Source organism: Oryzias latipes, chromosome 15 (assembly GCF_002234675.1).
Source record: "Oryzias latipes chromosome 15, ASM223467v1".
Lineage (NCBI taxonomy): Eukaryota > Metazoa > Chordata > Actinopteri > Beloniformes > Adrianichthyidae > Oryzias > Oryzias latipes.
In genome coordinates, this window is record NC_019873.2 from 3,593,168 (window position 1) to 3,609,481 (window position 16,314).

Genomic DNA, 16,314 nt, shown 5'->3' on the forward strand with positions numbered 1-16,314 from the left:
TCCAGCCAAACAGAAAAATCTCCAGGTTTTTCGCTGTTACTTCCTCAGACTGTCTTCTATGCACCAGAATGTTTTGTTGGACTGAATGCTGACAGGCAAACTGAGCAGATACTGAGAAGCAACATCAGATGAAGATCAGGAATGCTGTTGGCAGATTTCTGGAAAGCAGCTCTTTAAATGACCATCGCTGTACTTTTCCTGGTTGGTTATGCAGAAATGGCAGTTTATTCTTTTTTTTCCCTTCAGCTTTAACCATTACAGTCAGTTAACATCGGGTTTGAGTTTCACATCACCATCCTTTACACACTCCAGCTGTTCAGAAATAGCTTTTTATGCAACGTTTTATTTTATCCTGAATGTAAAAAAGCATTTTCTTTCACCTTTTACAGTCCATACAGATTAGTGGTAAAAGCTGATGCAGGAGCCTCTTCCTGTTGATCATAAGTGTGATCCGTTATTTATGTCCCCTTTTCCAGTTTGCACTGTCACATGTGTGTGTTTTTAAAAGATCCTGTTTGATTGTGTTTGTCATGGAAAGTTGCAGCTTCCATGACTCAAAAAAGCTCAAGATCTTCTGAGTGACTTTTGAATGAGCAAGGAGGAAAGAACTTCCTGTTGAAGTCATGTGTCATGAACAACAGAAGCAGAACTTTTTAAATAATACAAACTTTAGCTTGAGATTTGTGTTCATAAATACATATTTAGAAGGACAAACTCATTTCCTTTCACACAGATTCTTTCGGCCTTCATGTTTGAGTCTTTCTGTAGTTTATTTCCACTGGTGTTTTGTGAGTGGGACTTCAACCCTCACGGCGCCGCTGTGGCATCTTGCCGCAGAGACACTGCGATGACATAGGCGTGAGGTTTCAGCGTCAGGCCGTAGCTGTACTCCAGGGTGGGCGACCTCTCAGGGTGCGTGGTGATGTTGCATTGGTGTGCGATTAATGCCACGAAGAGAAACAGCTGCAGTTTGGACAGCTCCTCACCAATGCAGCGCCGCTTCCCCAGAGAGAAGATGAGCACGTTGCTGGTCAAGTCCTTGTTCAGCTTTCCCTCCGGGTCCAGGAAGCGTTCGGGGTCAAAGGTGTCAGGGTGGGCCCACATGCTGGGGTCGTGGTTGATGGACCACTGGTTGATGAAGATCACAGTGTTCTTGGGGATGGGGTAGCTCATGATAGACGTGTCTGTGACCGTGCAGTGGGGGATGGTGAGGGGGACGAAACTGGTGAAGCGCATCACTTCGTAGATGAAAGCCATGATGTAAGGCAGCTGGGGCTGGTCTTCAATGGAGGGGAGGCGCTCGCGGCCCACCACTCTGTCCACCTCCTTCTGCAGACGCTGCTGGATCTCAGGATACCTGTGTCCACAGGTGAGACCAACACACATTTTTAAAAACCCACTCCAAGGAAAATGGTGTTTTTCACCTCTTTTTGTGGCATTTTTCTCATGATGGAGAACATATTTAAGGAAAATTAAGGTTAAATTTTCCTTTCTAAGTATTTCCTCATTGAAATTGTGGTGAATAAAGAGGCGACTAAAAAATGCTGATGGAAAAAGATCTTATTTGTGATGTAGAAAATACGCTCAGCAGGTCACAGTCTCCCTGCTCTGCTCCATTCTGATGCCTCTACTGTCAGACAACGTCTTTTCCTAAACTCTGCGGCTGCATAGCTCTGATGTTGCTGCCATTTCTGTTGCACCTCTGATGTTAGGACTGTGAGGGCTGAAAGCTGGCGTGTCAACAGAGGGATGATGGGAAGTCAGGGCAGGCTGACTCACGAGTTGAATTTCTAATGAACTCCTGCTGCTCTGCAGAAACGTTGTCCCAATTTTTTGTTTAAAAATGGCAAAATGATCATTAATGATCATTTTGCCAAAAGACGATCGAAGTGGGACTTTAAATACTCTTACCTCCAATTCAAAAGTTACAAAACTATTCAAGTAAAGTTGAGTCAAAGGTAAGCCCATTTTTTAAACTAAAATTCTGCCTTTCTTTAAAACAATCCTGTTATTTCATATTGGTGCACATATTTATCAGCATCAGTCACACATCTGCTGTTACATAAATACAGATGCTGCACTGCTTCCGTTCAGACTCTGCTTTATTCTCCAGTCACTACAGTAATGCCTCATTATTAAATATCAATGACTCACTTGACAAGAACAAGGATGATCCATTGCTTTGCAGTTGACAGGGTGTCTTGACTTGCACCAAATATGTCTCCAAGCGTCGGAACCACATAGTCTTTCAAAGCCCCTGTTTTGTTTCTGATTTGGTCCAGGGCCACAATAAAAGCGTCTGTCATGTCTCTCATGGTACAGGACTCCATTGTTTTCCGGTGTTCCACTACTTTATCGTGGATGAAGTCGCTAAACTCCCTGTTGAGCTTCTTGAAGTTGTCAAAGATCGTTTTGATGGGGTTGGGGAAGTACTGCAGCCAGGGCATCACGTCCACGATGCTCCCAGCGCCCACGGTTTGGGTGAACTGGTCATTCCTGCCAACCACCTGTCGGAACTCTTCATCATCATAGGAGTACCTCTTCCCAAAGCAGACCGCGCTCATCACGTTGGCCGTGGACACCACGAGATAAGTCATGGGCTGGAAAAACTGCACCTCGCGCGTTTTTGCCACAAACAGCCCCAGCAGCTCTTTGAATTCAGAGAGGACGTGCTGCTCAAAAGTCTTCTTGGTCTGCGGGTTCCCCGTGGAGAACATGCGCACGGTGGAGTGCGCGACCCTGCGGTGCGTCTTCCACCAGTCCGAGACGGTGTTGAAGGCCAGGCTGTCCCCGTTGGCGATGAAGCGGAAGGAGGTGAAGTCGGGTCTGCCGGCGAAGTCCGGTCCCTGCTTCACCAGCGCCTGTCTGATGGAGTCTCCGTTCAGCACCACCACGGCGCGCGAGCCCAGCTGGATCTGGAAGACGGTGCCGTATTTTTTCACCATGCGCATGAAGTACAGGTGAGGAGCGTTGCCAAGTTGCGCAGCGTTCCCGATCAGCGGCCAGGCAAACGGGCCGGGGAGGCGGGGGGTGGGGCGCCGGCGGATCCACAGCCACAGGTGGAAGGCGAGCAGGAGAGTCACGGAGGTCAGCAGGACATTTCTGAGAGCTCCTTCGTCCAGACTGTCCGCTGTCACATCCATGATCCTGCAGGAGCGGGTCCAGCACATCAGTAGGAATGCAAACATATTTGATCATGCGATTCCATGCATTTGTGCTACAATTACAGTGTTAGCAAAACTCCACAAAGTGCTAAAATACCTGAACGTTTCCTGTATTTATGGAAAGAACCACAGCGGATTTTGTCTCCAGCTCTAACTCAAATGAAAGAAGTCATGACTTCACATCGTCCGTCAGCTCTCCTTCCTACATCCTACCGGTCTGCTGCGTGCAAAGCATCCACAGCAGGCGCGTCACGGTCCGTGTCTGCAGCCTGCGCCTGCTTTAAAGCCCACGGACGTCATTCACCCCCCAGCGGCGCAGCACCTCCACCCGTCAGCCACACCCCCCACGTTGGAGGTGTTTCAGATTTAGAGATCAGATCTGACCCCGCCCACTGTTATTATTATGATGATGATGATGATGATGATGATGATTATTATTATTTTAAAGAACCATTAACTGTAACCTGGCAGTCAGATTGCTCAACGTGCGTGTGGCTCAGAGCATCACGCAGGGTGACAGCAGACACACTCCATTAAATAACACAACTACAATCATGTAAAGACAAAGCTTTGACTCAGTTGATGAATTCTTCTTCCTGATGCTGTTTAATTTGAGTCCCGCTCGTGCGCGTTGGTTTCTGTATACGTCCGGAAAAAGTGAAAGGACCTTAAGGGAATGTGATGCTTGTACTTTATTGTCTTTGCGCTACACTTCAAGTAGACGTCCAGTATCTTTCGCGCGCCTCCAGTCTGAAACCGTTTGAAAACACCAGAGTGCGTTTTCAGGTGAGGCCAGCAGGAGGAGACGAACCCGCGCTGGGGCCTCATCCATGAAGATGGAGACAAAGAGTCCGGATCAGTTCTGGAAGCGCTGCGTAAACCAAGACAGACGCAAAATGTCTCTGTTCTACCTTTAAAACAGTGCAAGTATTGAAGCCTGAGCTTTAATTCCCAAGACTTAGTGAAAAACACAAAGCAGATACTGATTTAAAGAAATGTTTTAAATTCATCTATTTTTCCAATATTCATTTATACACGTTCGGGCTGCAGCTGAGTTTCCCATCTTTAACTGATGTGTTTTCCTTTTTTAGGTGGTAAAATTGGCAGAGCTGCTTCAGCACCACGGACAGCGGCTCGAAGTTCTCTGACCAACACCGGAGGTTTAATTTGAATGAAACCGACACCAGAATCGTTGATGATCCTCCATTTACTTCATGTCTTAACTCAGCCGGAAGTGGAAATAAACTGGTGTGAAATCTGTTTATGATGTTCACCTACAAAAGAACGACCATGATTGCTTTTCTGTCCATTTGATTTAGAGTTCTTAGAAAAAATCATTTTACTTTCTTCAATCTTCATTTTTTTTAATCTACATTTTTTTCCTCAGAACTCACAGCGTTGTTGTCACAGCGTGTAGGCACCAGTTCAAATCCCGGTCGGTTCGTTTGCGTGTCCTCCTCGTGCATGCGTGACTTTTCCTCGCGCGCTCTCACAGTCCAGAAATACGCTCTGTGGATCACTGGATGATTTTTTTCTCCAGCCGTGAATGTGATTCTGTGGCCTCGTGATGGGCAGGTGACCTGTTCTGGTGAACATCACCTTCGGCCTCCAGTCAGGACCCCCCCCCCCCCCCCCCCCAAAAAAAAAAAAACAGGGGATGACGCGCGTTTAAAGAAATAGTCGATTTAATAAATTTTTTTAAATATGTGTAAATATTTATGTAAATATTTATGTGTAAATATGTAATATTTAACAAAATCTTCATTGTTGGGAAGAACATTTTAGCGACAAAAACAATAAATATATGATTCTTATTAGATCAACATTGTCATTACAGCGCGGATACATGATGGGGCCTTTTTTTTTAGGCCTATTGACCTTTTTTCTCTTCTGTAAAATCCTTTTCTGTTACATAACGCGGCTGAAAAAAAAGGAAAAGTCTTCTTATTTTCAGAAGCTGCGAAAAAGTCCTCCGGACTTACTTTGTTGAGGCCAGCGTGGAGTTTGTCTGTGGAGCCAATATATAACCTCGGCGGAACCCACGGCCACGGAGGTCATGGTTTGAATAAGATACATGCGGGGGCAGCAATTTCTGAAATTATGATCAAATGGTCAAACCGACGGATCTTCCAAACAACAAAAAGAAACGTTTATAGAATTCATCCAACTGCCTTTTCAGGTAAAAAAAGACAGGTTTAGAATTGTTTTAGTCGAGATTAAACTTTACAAAAACAGTCATCAATAAATCAGTAACCAGGTGTAGGAGGGGTTCTTAGAGACCACATCTGGAATTTTTGTTTCTCAAGACAATATTTTACTGAAATAACAGACACGGCTGAAAGTGTTTCAACGAGACTTCCAAGCAGAAAATTGCTCGACTAGAAGAAACTTCCGGCTTGTTGTGTCAGAATTCATGATCGATGGAATCTGGGTTTAAAGAAATGAATGAAGATTTGGGTTGTCAATCAAACGCTGCGCAGCTGCAGCTGTGGCTGCAGGCGCGCGGAGGCAGCTTTGGAGAGGTGGTCGGCATCTGCCCCTCCTGTAGTGTCTTTGATGGAGCGCATGTGCGTGACAGCGCTGCAGCAGCTCAGACACCCCCTCCCCCCGCGCCCACGTTTCTCCGATCAGAACAAGATAAGCTTCACAAGTTAAAAGCGCGTGCTCCTGCCGCACGATAGGTGTGCGTGCTTCTGCAGCGGGCTGAGTGCGTGTTTACAGGCAGCGTGCGTGCTTCTGTGTGTGCGTGTTTACAGGCAGCGTGCGTGCTTCTGTGTGTGCGTGTTTACAGGCAGCGTGCGTGCTTCTGTGTGTGCGCGTTTACAGGCAGCGTGCGTGCTTCTGTGTGTGCGCGTTTACAGGCAGCGTGCGTGCTTCTGTGTGTGCGCGTTTACAGGCAGCGTGCGTGCTTCTGTGTGTGCGCGTTTACAGGCAGCGTGCGTGCTTCTGTCTGTGTTTGCGTGCTTCTGTGGGTTCGTGCTTTCGCCAAGAACAGACATCAATCAGCGCAGCGGCTCTTGATCACGCCGTCTGCGGATGATGTCACTTCCTGATAGGATCTTTCCTGTTCCAAATGATGCCTTCTATGTGAGGAATGCTGCCGGGGTGGACGTGCTCGTTTCCCCGCCGGGCTGGAGGCTCTCGGGGCTGCTGTGTGGGAGCGGAACATCACCTGCAGAAACCTTTCCGAGCTCCTACCTGAAGCCCATGCGCGCTCCACGCGATTAGTGACTCAGCTGTCAATTACAAGAAAACCAAAGGAACCGTAGCTGAGAACTTAGGAGCCCCGCAGACTGAAGGGCCACACGCAGGGCCCCCGTGCTTTAAATAGCTCTGCTCCTCCGAGGGGAAAGCCTGAAAGCAAAGGAGGAAATGTGGAGGTTTGATCAAAAGTCATCAGAGTTCATGAAGTTTCAGGAGGCTGCACTGAAACCTGCTGTTAATAACGTTCCCCTTCCAGAAAGACAAGCGTTACTGCATCTCTGTAGAAAAGCAGGGACAGCAATTTATCCACATGAATGATGGGATATCTGACAGTTAACACACGCTGAACATGTGCTTCTGATGTAGTTCAGTTAAAAAGGAAATTATTTTTTTTACCTAAGTTTTATTTTTCATTTTTTAAAAACAAGATGTAACACAAATGTACATGACATCAAACAAAATAAGTCATACAAACAAAGAGAAGAAGAAGAAAAAAAAACAAGTTAGGCGGAAAAAAAAGGCAAGGAGACAAATAAGACATGACAGCCGCCATTCCAGAAATGTAAACGGGTCAAACAATGGCTAGAGAGTTTTTATATACAGTCCATCTGTCCCATTTTTCTTTAAAATTTCCTTCTCTCAATCTTGAAAGAAAAGTCCTCTTTTCCATAATGTAGATCTCCTCCACTATTTCAGTCCAGTCTGTGAGGGTTGGTGGTTCCGGCGTAAACCATCTTCTGGTTATTGCTTTCCTTGCTGCAATTAGCAATATTTTCACCAAATACGTACTGATCTTGAGTATGGACTGTTTCCAGACGTAACACTACCTGAGTGAAGGGGGATTGTGTAGCACAGAACATTTGTTAAAACATGATGGATGGAATGCCAAAATGATCCTATTTGCGAACAGCTCCAGAAGATATGGGAATGATTTGCATTTACTGTGTCACTGTCTCCAACACGTCTGTGGATCTGCTGATTGTTTTTAATTGAAGGTTTAATAAAGAAGCACATGAGATTTTTCCAGTTAAATTCTCTCCATTTCAGTGATGTGGTAGAAGACTGGGTTAATGCACACATTGAATACCATTCTTTCAAGTCTGTAGTTCAAGTCTGTGTCTGTCTTCAGTGTCATGGATTTGGATGTGCTGCGCTGTGGTGTAGTGGTTAGCACTCTTGCCTCACAGTCGGAAGGCCCTGGTTTGAACCCTTGCTGGGTTTTATCTGTGTGAAGTTTGCATGTTTTCATACATGTGAAGGTTTTCCGGGCTCTGGTGTCCTCCAGTCTAAAAACACACTTCATGGGTTAATCATTCTTTCATCTTCTAATCCGGTTCTCCCTTTCAGGGTCACTGGGCTGCTGGAGCCTATCCCAGCCACTCGTGGGTGAAGGCAGGGGACACCCTGGACAGGTCGCCAGTCTGTCTCAGGGCCACAATCAGACACCCATGCACTCTCACGTTCACACCTATGGACAATTTAGAGTGACCAATGAACCTATGAAGCATGTTTTTGGACGGTGGGAGGAAGCCGGAGAAACCCACACATGCACGGGGAGAACATGCTAACTCCACACAGAAAGGCCCCCCATTGGTGTTCTAGTTCAGGTCCCCCTGCCAGGACTTGGACTTTCTTGTGTGAGGCAAGAGTGCTAACCACTGCACCACCTTTTACGCTTGTTTTGGTCCAGATGATGAAGCAAAATGTTGTTTTAAAGAAGCCAGCGCAGCGATACAGAACATTTATGCTATGTGACCGGAAGGTCTTTTTTAGGTGTACATTATCCCTGCGGTTTATCACTTTTTAATGCTAACCCAGCAGCCAATCAGACTCGAGTATTCACCCGGACCGTGGTATAATGCAACTTAATGTCTTCTACTTAAACTACATCCGCCCCTAAAAGCATTTTTTTTGTCCAAAATAGCTTTAATAAACAGCAACAAATGAATCAGATCAATCAATATCGCATTTTCCAAGTAAATACGCTGGCCTTCAAACAATTTGGCTGCTCATCTGCACCACATTTCGACGACATAATCAAACCATTGTTTCACGATACGGATGTCGCCATGTTTGAGTCAGGCGAAGTTGGAAAGCAGTAGTTCGTCTGAGTGGCTATGAATCAACGTATCTATGGCAACTACTGTGGCCAATTAGGAGTGAGCTTGTTGGAAATCCACACTGTTGCGGCTGTGGCCGTATTTGGTTTTGTTTGTTCTTTTTGGTTTGTTTTTTGTGTATTTTCTTTCTATCACAGTGGGACTTCATTGTTTTTGTGGATCTTTGTGTGTTTGTCTGATTACTTTCAGGTGTGGTGGTGGAAAGGGTGTGGCTTCCATTCCACCCAAGCTGATGGAGCAGCCCTTAAAAGCCCCATGTGGACCTCCAGCCTGTGAGAGGGAAGCTTTGCTGCAACCGGTCTCCGCTGCAACTTGGTGCTCTTCTCCACCTGTTTTGTAGTACTTTGTAGTACTTTGTAGTACTTTGTAGTACTTTGTAGTACTTTGTAGTACTTTGTAGTACTTTTGTGGTTTTGTGTTCTGGCCCACTCTGTTTAGTTTTGTTTGTAGTTATATTTCAGTCAAGCTTTAGGGGTGAACTGCCATTTTCTTTCACATGTTTTCTCTGTCTATGTTAGTCTAGGGAGTTTTGTGTTTTGTCATTGATTTGCCTTTTCTTTCATTTACAGGTAAGATTTCAGATTTCAGTTGGGGGGGGGGGGGGGGGTTGTTTGTTATTTTGGCCTTGGTTCACCCTGAAGCCTCTTTGCTTCACCCTTTAGGTTATTCTTGGTTGTTATTTATTAATTTGTAAATAAATTTGTTATATTTGTATGGAAACAATTGTTTGGTGTTTTGTTATTAATTTTAAAGTTGGAAGAAACATTACGTTTTATTTTATGCTCCTCTAGGCCCACCAGAGATAAAAAAGGGGTATAACAACACCGCTCAATGAAAGCATGCACGGGAAAATCTGTCATACATTTCGAACTATTGAGGTGGGGCCACTGGGCACCACATCCTTTTATTGAGGCATCCAACTGGCCAGTTTATGACTTAAATAACTTACAATAAAGAAATAATATTGTGAAAGAAAAATGAATAGTATGAACATGGTAAAAAAACAAATCAGTGCAAGAATGGTTTTGCTAACAAATATGATGACTGAGTAATAGGTGTTTATTTTCTGAATAGAAGTCTAGCAGGTACTGGCTTCAGTACCTGCTGAAGCCAACAGGCACTTCCTGTTTGGAACGCCATAGGGGAGAAGTCACTCAGTCCAGTTGTCATTTACAGTCAATAGTTTGATTCTGCACTGCTGGTGATCCAGGATGGATGGAGTTACAACAATCAATGTGTCAATGAATAACAGCATATTCAGGAACTTTAACCTCTGCAGTCTAGAATGGTAAAAACTCTCTGATTCACACCACCAGGATCTACAGTACTGACATTGGGATGTCATTCAGGCTTGAGAAATGCAGCCGGATGGTGACAAAGAAAGGCAATAGCAGACATTGAGGACAGTTACAAGTACCTTGGACTTCCACAGGCAGATGGCAACCTGGAGCGGGCAACAAGGAAAGCTGCAACAGCTAAATACCTCCAACGGGTAAGGCAAGTCCTGAGAAGCCAGCTCAATGGCAAAAATAAGACCAATAAACAGCTGCCAGTATTCAGATTCCCCTTCAGGAACAATAATGTTAGGGAGGACTGTGAGGATGGAAGACTGTGTCACTGAGTTGGGGTAGGAGTTTAACAGGAAACAAGATAGTGTCGATGTAAAGAGTCCTTTGGTGCAGCTAGCAGTGGCATGGCTGGGTAGCACAGAAATGAGGTGTAATACCTGTTGATGTTGTGTAACTCTGTGAGGAAGGTCTTGGCTTCAAGCATGACCACAGCCTGTTGGTCCTGTTTGGAGCGAACAACTTCCTCTTCAGGTCGGTACGGCATGGTGTCCATTTGCTAGACCATCTCCACATACTGGTAAAGCTCTTTAAGCTTTGGTGAGCATCAATGAAGAGGAACTGTTCGCTATCTCTTGGTGCGGGAATGGGAAGACCACATAGGTGCCTTAACTTCTTTTGCAGGCATTCAATGTGATAGGTGTGCTGGGCAAGGCTGAGATGGTTAGCTGTAAATGCACCCTCAATCTTGTAGCTGGTGTGAGGTTTAGCCACTGAGGAGATGTGGAAAGTCACAGCACATCCATGCAGAACCTGGATATCCTGTCTGACAGTGCAAAGAGGGAGATCTTCAGATGTCCCTTCAATGCCCAGAGCTTTGGCTGCTGATGGTAGCAGCATGAAACTTTCGGACCCATCATTCAGGATTCAAAGGCGCTCAGTGTCCATCCACCATTACGGATGAGGCTGGTTCCTGGCTGCTTGAACTGGTGTTGGTGGAAATCAGCACACTGTTCAGGTGGAAGCTTACTGAGGAGACATGCAACATGTGATCCACAGTTCAGTCCAACTTCACCTTCAAGGCCCAGGGTTTGCAGCGGCCCCACCAGGAACTGTATTTGGAAGGTTGTAGTAGGTTTAGGGGATGTCATCTGGACTTGGTTTTAAAGTTCGAAGACGTTTCGCCTCTTATCCAAGAGGCTTTGTCAATTCTGAATTAGCTGGTCTAAGAGCTGGTATATATGCGCTCATGGGGGAGGAGTCAGACCTGAAACTGGATGGTATTGTCAACTTAGTCTACATGTATTTGGAAGGCAAACTTCTGAAATGCAGCACTGTCTCCACGCTTCACTTCAGGTGCATCAAGATCACTGGCTATCTTTCTGAGGACATGTTGATGGGGTTGGCCAAACTAATTATGGAGAGCTGTCAGTGTGTCAGTGTAGGCAGTTGGGGAGTTCAGATAAGTATCGGCTGTAAGCCTGGCTTCTTCCAGCTTCAGGTGGTCCACAAGTATTGAGTATCTGAACAGGTCGGTGGTGTAAGCAGGTTCTCTAGGGCTATGCGAAGCTTGGCAAACTCGCCGGGGTCTGGATCTGTGAACTTGGGAATACACTGAAAAAAAGGATTTTTTTTGACCCTGTAAATATTATTTCAGTTATCTATGTAAATCCTACAAAATAATACCAATTCTGTGCTTTTACTTAAAACAGCTTCTTAATCCTTCAAACCAAGTAATATTTAATGAACCAGTTCATTGGCTTAATTAGTTGATATTTCTAAGTTAATGTGAATGAGTGACATCAGTGATTCTTACAAGCCTCTCTGTATTCAAAGCCCCGCCCCTCTTTTGACAGGTCTTTCGTCAGACAGACGCTCATGCTTCACAATGTTGGCAGACTTTGTCGACTGCAATGCAGATAACAAAGGTAAATTAGAAGCGAAACAAAATTTGTACGTTCCTGTTGGCTCACCTAATTAAGTTAGTCCTCATTTAAAGTAGCTGCGCTAGCAAATGGTGTATTTTTCTGCTAGCTAGCTAGCTAGCTACGTTAACGAGCTAGCTAACTTTGTTATCACTCTGTATGTTTGTTTTGCTTGGAAATGCCCCATTATTTGAATTCAGGTTTTTACCAAAGCAAACTGTGGTAAAAATCCTGCTGGAAGGAATGAATTTCAGGATACACGTTTTACCAAAAAAGTTGTGCTCCCCGTCATGTTTCTCCCCTCGCTCACTGTTTTAGCTTGATTATACCGACCCAACAGACTTGAGTTGAACATAATAAAATGACCAGTCTAGTTTGAAATGATTGTTTCAGTCTTTGCCTCTCTTCCATGAGGAAAGTGATATCTATGCTGATGATGTGTTAAATAAAGCACGAGTTCAGAGAGAAATTTCACCTCTTACCGCTTGTTTTTGTCCAGATGATGAAGCTAAAGGTTGTTTTAAAGAAGCCAGGGCAGTGATACAAAACATTTAAGATATGTGACCGGAACTACTTTTTTAGGTACCGGTATACATCATCACTGTGGATTATCACTTTTGAATCCACACCCAGCAGCCAATCAGAATCAAGTATGCACCCGGACCATGGTATAACATAAATGAACGCACTTTGTGGAAGCAACTATCCTCCGCTTTGCGTCGGCTTCCATGGCGTGCGTTCAATTCTGATGATGCACACTTCTTCTGCCGTTAAACATTACTTAACCAACAGTTTTTGTTATTTACACTTGTTATACAGAAAGTATAACTTTCTGTTTTTATGTCTATGTTAAGTGAGTCATTGCTGCTTGTCATATTTCTATTTTCCTTTTAGACTTGAACAGAAACTCAGAACTGTCAGAACCTGAGGAGCATCAGACTTGGAATGCGAATAAGCAACTACTTTGGACAACTACAGGGCATCTTCTTACTTCATTTGCTAAATCCTCACAGACAGGAACTTGTCCTGTATGCACACACAACCATGGAGACGCATAGAGAGCACATCAGGATTTTAATTACTTTCCCTCTAAGATGAATCAACCTGCCGCCATGAGATTGGCCCTTCTACCTCCAAAAAACTAAACCCGCTGGCAGCGAGTCAAGAAGAGCTGAGGACAGGGGTAAACACTTCCCTTTGGTCCCGCCGCGAGCACCTCATTACAACTGAGCGACCCGGATGACGTCCACGTCAGACTGCCCCACAACAACGACCCCCTCACATGGCCTCGCTCTGAATATTTCCCAGAAGTCCAAGTGTGTTTCTTCTGTCATGGCTAAAAAAAGAAAGAAATCTCAGTTTTCCATCCAAGTCTTAGAGAATGATACTAATGAGTGCTCCAAAAACCTTAATGACCTGACGGATTAACTCAGCTCTGAACTGTGATGTCTCCATCTATAGTCTGTTCTTTTTTTTTTTTGCCAACGGAGGTCTTTGCGAAAGCCTGGTCAGCCGCCCGTGAAGGCGTTTCCCCTCCATTCTCACACAAAATTCTCTTGGTTCTGAAATCAATGAGCTTTTTTTTCTTAGGGTCTGCAGGGTCCAACTGAATCGTTGGCGCTTCTTTGGAAAGAATGGGAGGGTTATTACACACTCAGCCGCATGACTGCGCTTCTTAAATATACGCCAACCAAAAACGTCCCACTTCTGTCCTTCTGTTGTAGTCGGTCATTGTTTTTATTGGCCTAGTTGAACAGACTGACAAGGAGGGCTTGGAAAACAAGCAGTGAAAAGAGCTGGAGCAGCTGTTCCTGAATGAGCCGCCGCTTTTCTAGATTTTTCTGTCAAAGGAGTAAAATGGGAATTATTTGACACTGATCGGTGATGACAAGATTCATAAGGACCTCATTTATAAAAAATGTTCAACATCAATGGAATAAACTGAAAGTGCTGAGCTTGTTGTGCCCTGCTGGACTAAACAAGTCATTTACAGCGTGGGTACATAGACTTCAGATTAGTCAGTAACATTTTAATTGCACTTAAAAACAACAGATTATAAAAATGCACATGGAGGAACACATCCAGAATGTGCAACTGCTCCTACCTTTGCCGGAGTTGATCTTAATCTTATCTCTGCACAAATATGCTGCTGCTATTCTAACTCATTAAAAGTCACTCAAGCTTATAGTGCGAAAAGGGAAAATAATCTTTTCCTCTGTTTTAACAAAGAAGAAATGATGACAGGCAGCCCTGCACTGACCGATACAGACTACACACAGTCACGCAAAATGCTGCGCCGTGTCTCAGGAAGAGCCGTGGCCGAGAGGTGGAGCGGTCGACCGCAGATTGAAAATTCTCAAGTTTGGCTCCTGCCTTGCCGTGCCCAAGTGTCCTTGTGTGAGATTCTGAACCCCACGTTGCTCCTGGTGGTTCTAGTGTTTGGCAGCGTGGATGTGTGTGCGTGGGTGACAACGGTGGCCCTGAGGTGCAAAATCACTCGACACAAAAACATTTTGAAGATCATAAGCAAAACAAATATTAAACAAACAGCATTAGAAAACAGAATTTCACAAACCAGAATGTGAAAAACAAAAATGAAAAAACATTTCTGGAAATTAGTTTCCAGAAAACAAAATTAAACGTTAAAAAGTGAAACCCACAGGTGGGTTTCATGAATGATCTGTTGATGCGATTTGCCCTTCAGAGCCACCATACACTATGGGGCTTAAATCAAGATGGAAAAGTACCATATAAGTAAATGTACCTTTCTGTTATTTTATGTGTGCATTTGTTCACTTAAACCTAGTTATTTAGGTATCCAAAGTTTATTGATACGAGCCTGCATTACACTGATGAATGTTATCCAAACAACTAAAAAGTGTGGGATGGCCAATCTGGCTTCAATAAACAACAATATAGAAAACAAGTTCAAAAAAACATGTTTATTAAGTTCATGTATAGATACAGAGTGATGCTCAGGGTTCATTTGTTGATGGGAGTTTAGCTGGATGAAGCCCTAAAAGATGTTTTCCTGGGTTTGATCCCGGCTGCATTGTTTCATAGTGAGGGCGGTGTTTCCTGTGAGCCTGTGGCTGCTGATGATGATAGAGCACGCGTGCTTTATCAGATTGGGACACATAAAGGCTGTTTGGGTTGTGTACAGTACAGGGTTCAAAGCTTCCAAAAATACAAGACAAAGAAAACATGCTTCAAATTTCCCACCAAAACAAATGTAACACTGAGTTAAACTAAAAGGTAAAAAATCCCTCCCAGCAAAAATGGATTATTGATTAATCTGTACAGAGTATGGATAGATAAAGAATCCAATGAAAATGTGATGCTTTAATTAATGCATTGTGTTGAGATTTATTGCATGCAATACCATCTAAAAAGAATTTAAAACATCAGACTGAAATCATGTTAAAGGAAGGAAAAGTTTGGCCCCCACCTCTGTCTAAAAGTTTATATCACCGGTTTAACTTTTCTCCTTGAGAAATGTACAAAAAATGTTAAAGGAAAGCAATAAATCCATCTTAAAATTGTTCAAACAGACAGCAGTTGTAAATTTTATGTTTTTCCTCTCAAGCAGAAATGTAAAATAGTATGTTATTAAATTGCCTTAAAATAAACATTAATGTTTGTGTTTTGTCAGACGCTCATGAATGCAGAATCAAAATACTTTCAGATTGCAGTTGGAATACTCTCTATGATTTTAATTAATTTGCTCAGTGACTGAAATAATATAGTTAAACCACTCAGTATACTGCAAAATTGTACTTGCAAAGTTTTAAAATCTTGTTTTTAGACCTTAAAAACATTTCAGCAGGCTTGACGTAGTATTCTTCTACAGAGGTAGGATCTAGAATGAAAGAAATTGTTTTTGAAATAAGCCAAAATCAAGACAAAAATTCATTTAACACATGAAATGCCCTTAAATTTCACACACAATTTTGGTTGAATTTTAAAGATGTTCGTTTTGAAGTTCAATAAATGTGTTAGATTTTCATTTAGATTATTTTGGAAGCAACAATTTACATACATGTTCTAGTTTTAGATTTTATGAGGATTTATTCAAATGGAGAAACCTGTACTAAGATGATATTATTCTCATTTGTTCACATTTTGCTCTAAAATAAGTCATTTCCACTTAGTTTTTTGTTACTGTAATCAAAATAAGCTACAATTAGTTACATAAAAACATAAAAATACAAACTATCAGCTTCAAACTACTAAAAAAATTACTCATTAATGAGCATAATATTCAATTTGAAGTCATTCTAACAGCACATTTAGCTTTTTTTCCCCATTTTGGAATGCTTGTGGGGAACTCCTTGTTTTCAGATGAAACATCCTATTATCAGAGGAAATACTTTGCTGGACAGATCATTTTACTACTTTCTAATTACTTTCTTTTAAGTGATCCTTTCCTACTTTTTGGGCAACCTCGTTTTGCAGTATAACTAAATGGTTTCTGCATCCTAGCTTAAGTTGAACCCTGGTTTAGAACACAAACAGCATGCACAAAGAAGACCAGCTCTCCTAACAGGAATCCTGCAGGGATCTAGAACTCTCCAATACATGACAGGTGAGTCACTTGCCAGATTTAAACTATTTG

At 43.3% G+C, this 16,314-nt stretch overlaps 1 protein-coding gene across 2 annotated transcripts; it reads right to left on the reverse strand.

Annotated features, from left to right (window-relative positions):
• Window positions 1-202: 202 nt before the first annotated feature.
• On the reverse strand, window positions 203-4,773 carry LOC101159216 (cytochrome P450 1B1). Of its 2 annotated transcripts, XM_004076889.4 has the most exons (3): window positions 3,262-4,772; window positions 2,155-3,147; window positions 203-1,357 (listed from the first exon to the last, which is right to left on the reverse strand). In XM_004076889.4, the coding sequence occupies exons 2-3, from the start codon at window positions 3,141-3,143 to the stop codon at window positions 808-810; spliced, it is 1,539 nt and encodes a 512-aa protein (XP_004076937.1). In that variant the 5' UTR covers window positions 3,144-3,147; window positions 3,262-4,772; the 3' UTR covers window positions 203-807. The 2 variants fall into 2 exon arrangements, with proteins under 2 accessions (XP_004076937.1, XP_020564920.1); XM_020709261.2 differs by having other exon boundaries at window positions 2,155-4,773.
• Between the last annotated feature and the right edge of the window lie 11,541 nt (window positions 4,774-16,314).

Bases quoted from the DNA above. Each gene is read 5' to 3' on its own strand.
- LOC101159216 (XM_020709261.2), bottom strand. From the start codon at position 3,188: ATGTTTGCATTCCTACTGATGTGCTGGACCCGCTCCTGCAGGATCATG. The intron at 1,358-2,154 runs GTGAGTCATTGA...CTGTGGACACAG, and splicing joins ATCATCCTTGTTCTTGTCAA to GTATCCTGAGATCCAGCAGC.